Source organism: Echinops telfairi, unplaced genomic scaffold (genome assembly GCF_000313985.2).
Source record: "Echinops telfairi isolate 266 unplaced genomic scaffold, ASM31398v2 ScPeMD7_7412;HRSCAF=8450, whole genome shotgun sequence".
In the NCBI taxonomy this organism is placed as follows: domain Eukaryota; kingdom Metazoa; phylum Chordata; class Mammalia; order Afrosoricida; family Tenrecidae; genus Echinops; species Echinops telfairi.
In genome coordinates this window covers 11,927,926-11,936,770 of record NW_022111312.1, presented here as the reverse complement: position 1 = coordinate 11,936,770, position 8,845 = coordinate 11,927,926, and the positions used below count along the sequence as shown (strand labels likewise).

The window sequence follows — 8,845 nt, the reverse complement described above, 5'->3', positions numbered from 1 at the left end:
CTCGCTGGTGAATGAGTACTTTAATGAAGACAGGTTTTCTGTAGGTTTTCACATCCTGATCAGCTCTGTAGTCAGAAGGGGAAGGTAATAATAACCACAGAGAAGGTAGGCCCTCTGGTGTGAGAGTATAAGGTACTTTAGAAGGGATGTGTGATGAATCAATGGGTGAAACATTAAATCACTATTTTAGAGACAGGGCTATAAAGACAAGGAATAAAAGATGGGACCCTTAAAATGTTTTCCATATTCTGGCTTGTGGAATACCAAGACTACTGACCTGGGAATTCCTGCCTTTTTTTCTCACACTAGCAGTACACAGAATTTGAATATCCCAGAATTTATTAACACTTTATTAACAAAGCAAACTCATCCTAGATATTTTAGGTAATTTTTTTTTTTTTGGTGATCAGAGAGGAGAGGAGGACCACTGCAAGAGTACTGCAAACCTCTTGTTTTCACTGTAGAACTAGTCTGATGCAAATGCCCCACTGAGTGAGTTCATCTTTCTGTAGTATTCTGTGGGATATTACACTATCAGATGGAATGCATAGAATGATAGAAAAAGAGAGTTGCAGGTGTTGGCAAGAATGTGGACAACCATTATATGTTGCTGGTAGGAATGTAAAATGGTGCAGCTGTTTGGAAAACAGTTTGGCATTTCCTCAAAATGTTAAGCATTTGATCCAGCAATTCAATCCTAAGATATACCCAAGAGAAATAAAAACACCTGTCTACACAAAACATTTGTGCATGCATGTTTGTATTAACATTATATCTAATGGCAAAAAAGTGGAAACAAGCTAAATATCCCTCAAATGATGGATAAATGAAATACAGTATATCCAGACAGTGGAATGTAAGGAGCCTTAGTGACACTGTCAGGCTAAGAGTTGGACTCCTGGCTACAAGGTTAGCAGTTTAAACTCACCAGCTGTGCCTGGGGAGAAAGATGAGACTGCTCCTGGAAAGCCTTAGAGCCTTGGAAACCCTGTTTTGGGGCTTTGAGTTAAAACTGACTTGACAGCAGAAGAATACAATGGAATTTTTTTTTACAATGGAATATTTTTAATCTATTCAAAAAGAATGAATTTCTCATATATTCTACAACATGGATAAACCTCAAAAAACATTATGTACATGAAAAACGCTAGTCACCAAGGACCTCATAGTGTATTCTCCTATTTACATGAAATATCTAAAATTGACAAAACTATAGAGACAAATCAGATTAGGGGTTGTCTCAGGATATGGGGAGAAGAGGAGATGGTGGTGGGGAAAAATGAGGTGTGACTACTAAGGGGTGCAATGTTTCATTGAAGGTTGATGAAATAATGGCTGCATAAGGGGGTTCCCCAAAGGCATCTTAGAATCAAGGGAATATAGTACATTTAATAGCTATATAGGAAACCAGTATGTGATATGGAAGCACGTCTTAATCATGCACTTTAGCTGCTAACGAGAAGTTAGAAGTTCAGGTTCACACAGAGCTGTCTCAAAACAAAAGCCAGTCAGTCAACTTGGGAAAACTCAGCTGTTAAAAACTGTGTGGCGTGGAGACCTAAAGCCCATTAGTAGGCCACTGGAGATTCCCTTGCAGAGGGGTCTCGGGGAGGAGACGAGCCACTCAGGGTGTGATGTAGCAACGATGATAAATACAACTTTCCTCCAGTTCCTAAATGTTTCCTCCCCACCCCCACTATCATGATATGAATTCTACCTTGCAAGTCTGGCTAGACCAGAGGATGTACACCGGTACAGATAGGAACTGGAAATACTGGGAATCCAGGGCGGATGAGCCCTACAGGACCAGTGGTGTGAGTGGTGATACTGGGAGGGTAGAGGGAGAGTGGGTAGGAAAGAGGGAACCGATTACAAGGAAATAAGTATTGCCAGTGAGAATCTTGGAATGTTCTTTTAAAAGATGAACACAACATCACTCCTCTTCAATTTATTCCTAGTGCAGTAGCCCAAAGCTTCCTAACCTGTGAGTCACGACCCTATATGAATGTGGGAAGGTCATGAAAAATTTGGCAACAGTGAAAGCTTCCTGAATGCACATGGGCCAAATATTAATTCTGAATCAAATGCATAAAGAACTTGAGATGTCAGAAAAATAATAATTTATAAATTATCAAGGGTGCATGGGGGAGAGGGGAGGAGGAAAGGAGGGGGAGGGGAAAAAAGGAAAATGAGTTGATTCCGGGAACCCAAGAGGAAAGTGAATTTTGGGAATAATGAGGGTAACAAATGTATAGATGTGCTTTACACAATTGATGTATGTATGGATTGTGATAAGAGTTGTATGAGCCCCTAATAAAATGATTAAAAAACGAAACAAAAACTGTGTGGCGCACAGGTCTTCTCTGACACTTGAGTCTACCATGAAGCATAACTGACTTGGTGGCAACTGGTTTGTTCTTGTTTTTCATGTTTCAGTTCTGGTAACTAAACAGACTATGCAAAGATAGTTGTAGTATTTGTAATTTTTCATTTTTTATTTGAATTGGTAGACTTTATTTTGCTTTGGCTTTCACTTCTAACCTAATTTGAAATTGTTGGAGCCAGGAAATTCACAATCATTAATCTAGTAATAAAATGGACAAATAAGGCTGTTCTGTTTTTATAGCTCTTGCAGTGTTGGCTTAAAATATTAATATAAATATTATGTTTTAAAATAGTTACTGTTAAACAATAAAGTTAATTGCACATGTTAAATAGTAATAGGAAAAATTGACCTTAAGCCAGTTGTCCATTAATTCAATATTTATTGAGCATCTGCTGTATATCAGGTACTACATACTAAGTGTTAGGAATAGAAAGCAAAGGCCTTTCTATTAAAGTGATCCCCAGACTGACAAGCTGTGGACAATTATGTGATGATTATGCTGATGGAGGTCAGTACAGTCTTCAAGAGAACAGAGAGATGAGAGGCACCAAACTGACACCCAGTTGGGGCCTTCCTGGATTGGTGTCACCTGTGTTGAGTTCCTGAGTGGAAAGGTGAAGAAAGCATGAAAGGACAGCCCATACTAAGGCACAGTGAACTGATAAGCAAATGATAAGCGAAGAAGTGGGCTTCTTTTGATCACTCATCTTTGAAAAGAAGGCATCAGAAGGAGTATGCATGTGGATGAGAAGTGAGGGAGGGCCAGAGTGGCTATTACCAAAAAACCAATTCTCTACTATCTGGTTGATTCTGACTCATAACGATACCGTAGGACAGGGTAGAACTCCCCCTGTGAGTTTCCAAGATATTATTTTTTTTAATTTTATTTTATTAGGATCTCTTAGAGATATTATTATAATCCAAAGTTCCATTAGATCAGGCATAATTGTACCATTGTTGGCATCATCATTTTCAATACATTTTCTTTCTTCTTGAACTCCTTGATATCAGCTCCCCTTTATCCCCTTCCTGCCTCCCGCTTTGTACATATGTTACCATCATTTCCAAAACATTTTCTTTCTACTTGAGCCCTGGGTATCAGCTCCTCTTTTTGCCCTCTCTTGGGCATCCTCTCACTCTCGTGAATCCTTGATCAATTATATATTATTATTGTGGTTTTTTATATATATATTATTATTGTTATTTTGTATCTTACACTGTCCGTTGTCTCCCTTCACCCACAACCCTTAATATATATTATTATTGTTGTTGTTTTACCCAAGATATTCTTTATGGGAATAGGAAGCTCTGTCTTTTTCCCATACTAAATTATCCTTAGAGACGTCATCTCTTGAAAGAAGAAGGGAGAGTTGTTTAAGGAGTTGGGGGTGGGAGACTAGAGAGCTTGGCCCTCCTGGGAAGGAAGATTGTTTTTTCACAGACAGTAGGGGAAGCAACTAAGAAGAATGCTCGCATATATTGCTAGAAATAAGAGATTATGTGGGTGAACTGTGTTTTGTGAGTGGACGAGGGAGTAGAGAGAAGGTTAAAGAGTTCATGCTTTGTTGTTGTCTGTCAGGGAATTAGGAAACATGGTCTAAGGATTATGTTTAGCAGGAAGGAGGTTCAGCTATGTTTACTTGATTCTGGTTATTCAGTTTAATATCAGTTTAACTTTTCTAATGACAAAAATGGCTTGTAAAAAGGTTCTTTCAGATACAATAATAATTTATAAATTATCAAGGGTGCATGGGGGAGAGGGGAGGAGGAAAGGAGGGGGAGGGGAAAAAAGGAAAATGAGTTGATTCCGGGAACCCAAGAGGAAAGTGAATTTTGGGAATAATGAGGGTAACAAATGTATAGATGTGCTTTACACAATTGATCTATGTATTGTGATGAATTGTATGAGCCCCAATAAATTGATTAAAAAAAAAAAAAGAAAGTAAAAAAAATTTTTTTTAAGTTCTTTCTACTTAATTAACAAATTTTTAAATATCTACAAAGTGATTTTTGCTTTTACAGAATGGCAGCCATATGAAATCAAGACAGTTTATTCTAGAACATCCACAGTAGTTAATTCAACCTTATAGTGTATACATTAGTGAGATTTATGACCTAAAAGATGTCACTCATTAAATTGCAGGAGAATCAATGAGACTTTAAAAAATTTTTTTAAATCAAAAGGAGCCTTGTTAGCTTAGTGGGTTACTCATTGGACTGCTGTCTGAAAAGTCAGCAGTTGAAACCACCAGCTGTTTCAAGGGAGAAAGATGAGATTTTCCACTTCCTTAAAGATCTATTCTATAGGGTCTCAGAAACCCAAGGTTGCTATGAGTTGGAATCACTCAATGGCAGCAAGTTTGGTTTGGCTTTGGTTTTAAATTAAAAAGTTGCATAGATCATAGTAAACTAATACTAAATGTCACCAGAATGTCTAAAACCAAAACACAACTAAATGAAAAGAAAAAGAAACAAAAATACTTACAAAGAAACACAAAGTCTAAGTTAGATTCTTTCAGAGAGAATCTTAAAATCTAAGGGAAACTCTTATAATGATCTTTTAACAGTGCTATTGTACTGAAATTGGCATGCAGTGAAATGCACATATTAAAGCGTACCATTGATAAGTTTTGACGTGTGAACATTGGGAGAGCCATAACCATGGTCATACTGTTGAACATCTCTGTGTATCCCTGACCCACAAGTGTTCATTCACTTGGGCCCTTTTATACATGTCCCTCCTGCCTCTCTCAGCTTCCACCACCCAGGCAATGATTAATCTGCCTTCTGTCACTGCAGATCAGTTTGCATTTTCTAATATTGGGAACTTTCTTTTTGATAGAGAAAAATTATTTAGGAATTAGAAATCTTTAAGAAGATTTTAGGCTTTGATTCCATGCGTTTCTGGTTACATGGGGCATGTTTAGGAACTAAAAGATGAAAATGCTGGGCATCTAATAGCCGAAGAAGCCAGTAAGTAGCTTTAATGGGAAACCTGGCTGACTGAAGTGTGATTCACTAAATACGCTCCTTTCCTTCCTAAGTCCTAGAATATGGGGAAATTGAAGTGCTGCATGGAAAACTTGTGAATTTGTCCTCAATGCAATTTTACGTAGTTAATAGATGGTTAGCACAAAGAACTAAAAATAATTTGAAGTCTTTGGGTGAGATTGATTATGCAGTTTGTGTACATAGATTATTTAAACTGGAAACAGTGTTTTAAAATGTCAAATCACAATTTGTAAATGTGTAATAGAAAGATCTGAAATAAACTTTTTAAAGCTCTCTAGGCTGGGAATTTATAACAAAACCATTATTCACTGAAAATTCGTGTATGTATGTATCTGTGCTCTTTGCCAAAATAAGAAAACTATTAAATCTTAAAAAATACAATTCAAGTTGCCACTTAACTATAAACTAATACCTTACAGAATCAAAAGCTGCTAAAATAACGCAAGTCGTAAACATTTACAAATATAGATCATTTCTTTTTTCAGGTCTTGTAGCTTTAGTAAAGTCTTCACTGGTTAGAATCTGTCAAATTATAATGCATTAGTATATGTAAGTAGAAGAATAGAATTAATACATCAGGAATATTAGAAAAGAAAGAATGAATTATACTTTCTTCTCCAAGAGTGTGCCTGAGTTTGATTTCATTGGAAGATTGTCATTTAGTTCATGGATTTTGAGAAATAATTGGAAAGCAAAATACATAAACGTTGTATGAAAATGGAATCAAAAGATAGTGGAATTTTTCCACAAATTTTTGAAGGCCCCTTGTGTGACCCTAAAATATATATGACTTTCCAATGTTGTTTTTTAAAATAGTGGGATATTAAAGAGTTAAGTTGTAAGTTTGAAAAATCACTTTTTTCTATAATTATTTAAGTATTCTTCCATTTAGATGATTTGGTTTGCTTCTTTATTATCATTCTAGCTACCATCAAAGTATTTCATTGACCTACCTTTTCTTTATTGCTCTCTACATACTATATGGGATGCTTTAAACAGATATGCCTTACTATTCATTGTCATTCAAAACAGTGCTCATGTACAGAAAATCATTAAACCCTACTCTTTTGGGTTAACTACTCACTCAATGTTACTTTTTAAGGTTTAATGAAGAGGCTAGAGGAGGAGATAAAGTTTAATTCATACATGGTAACTGAAAAATTTCCCAAAGAACTAGAGAACAAGAAAAAAGAATTGCATTTTTTACAAAAAGTGGTTTCAGAGCCTGCTATGGGCCATTCTGATCTTCTTGAACTTGAGTCTAAGGTAAGTGACAGTCATCTGCTTTTTATAGCTCTCAGTTTTACCTAATCCCCAGTCCTGCGGAAATGAAGTAAGTTGCCTAGTATCGTGCTTGGTGCTGAGTAATTTGTGCCAGAGTGACAACTGTCTTGATGAAGAGTATAACAAATGCTGTTACCTAACCCATAGGACAGTGGTTCTCAACCTTCCTAATACCGTGACCCTTTCATAGTTTCTCATGTTGTGGTGACCCCCCCAACCATAAAATTGTTTTTTGTTGCTACTTAATAACTGTAATTTTGCTACTGTTATGAATCAGGCGACCCCTGTAAAAGGGTTGTTGGACCCCGCAAAGGGGTCATGACCCACAGGTTGAAAACTGCTGCCCTAGGAAGTTATAATCGCTAGTCAACTGGTTAGAAAACCAAGTAACTTAGAAATGTAAATGAATGTAGATGAATTAACTATTTAGGTTAAGATTTGTTCTCCTGTCATCTAGATGGCAAGGTTTAAATATTATAACTATCATTAATTTTTATTTCTAAGGATAATGATATAGGAATTTCTAATTTATAGTTAATATTTTGCCTCAGATACCAGGGTTCTATTTTGCCTCAGATACTTTAGGGTTATTAAGCTTTGTTGGGGTGTTCACTAATACCTGATATCCTATTGCAATATTTTTGTTTCCTAGAAATAAGGCAATAATCAAACATGCATTTTTAAATAAGTATAAAAATTGATTGAAAGATATTAAATACATTATTCTGACCATTTTGCTATTTTTACTTAGAGACATTCGGAGCCCTGGTAATGCAGTGGTTAAGTGTTTGACTTCTAACCAAAATGTTGGAGGTTTGAACCCACCAACCTCGTCATAGGAGAAAGAAATGCTCGTGTGCTTCCATAAAGAGTCTAGGAGCACTTTTGCTCTGCCTTGTAGGGTCTCATTCTGTAGAGACCCTATAGAATCAACTTGCTGGCAGTGGTTTTTGCTTTGTTTTGTTTTAAAGAAATTGAATTATCCAAGTCAGATTTGGCTCAGATTTGAATGAGAAGCCTTAAACCCCCTGCCATAGAGTTGATTCCAACACATTGTCTTTTCAAATGATAGATATACTGCAAGCCATATACTTTTTTGTCTGTGTCTAGGACAATGTGTGTCTTTTGACTTTAGTCAGCTTTGTTTTATTACGTTTTGTAAAGGTTTAGCTGTGTGACTAAATGACTGTGTATAATCCCAGATCATTAGGACAAAAACAGTTTTTCCATGTAATCCCTGCCCACTCTCAGCTGAGTTTGTGAGATCTAGCTACTAAACTCCCGGGAACGTGTCCAGACCCATCTTTATGACATTCAGTGGCTTGAGAGCCATAGTCTTGCTAAAGATGTAGCTGTCAATTTCTAGAAAATACTCTCTTGATAATACCCACAAGTTGAGTCCAACTTTTAGTAGCTCTTAGAGTTTCTAAGACTGTCCCTCTTTGTGGGAGCAACAGCTTCAACTATCTCCCACAAAGTGGACTGGTAGGTTTTGAACTGCCTGTTAGCAACCAAGACCTAACCCTACAACACTCCTTTAAAAAAATTATAATGGATGATTATTTTTTGTGAAATCAGTTAAGTGCCTTGAAATGTAAATTGTTGCTAAAAGTAATCATAACAACAGACTGGATATTAATGGAACTGCTCTTTGCCTCAAAGATTGAAAACTTAGCATTTCTCGTTTGGCCCGGCCAGATGTCATTGGGTTTGTGTAAGCATAGGGAGCCTTTTAACATTTTTCACTCTTATATTTCTTATATCCTTTTAGATGAATGAAATAAACACAGAAATTAGCCAGCTGATTGAAAAGAAAATGATGAGGAATGAGCCAATTGAAGGCAAACTCTCACTGTATCGGCAGCAGGTAAGACCACTCCTTCAGTCCAGTCATTTAGACCTGTAACCTTACTGGTGACCATCTCCATAAAAGCCATACCTTGTTAAACAAGCGGCCATCTGGCTCAGAAACAACAAAGTCCAAATGGAAGAAGCACACCAACCTGTGTGATCACGAGGTGTTGAAGGGATCAGCTATCAGGCATCAAAGAACAAAAAAATCATACCATTGTGTGCTCACTTCCCCGATACAATCGCTGAAGACAAATAGGTGCATAAGCAAATGTGGTGAAGAAAGCTGATGGTGTATGTCTATCAAAAGAT

At 36.7% G+C, this 8,845-nt stretch overlaps 1 protein-coding gene across 1 annotated transcript in view; it reads left to right on the top strand.

Annotated features, from left to right (window-relative positions):
* IFT81 (intraflagellar transport 81) overlaps window positions 1–8,845 on the top strand; it is an 81,684-nt gene that overhangs the window by 15,199 nt on the left and 57,640 nt on the right. Inside the window, exons 9-10 of the mRNA XM_045296715.1 lie at window positions 6,501–6,664; window positions 8,454–8,549. Coding sequence (XP_045152650.1) covers window positions 6,501–6,664; window positions 8,454–8,549 — 260 coding nt within the window. The remainder of the gene's footprint in view (window positions 1–6,500; window positions 6,665–8,453; window positions 8,550–8,845) is intronic.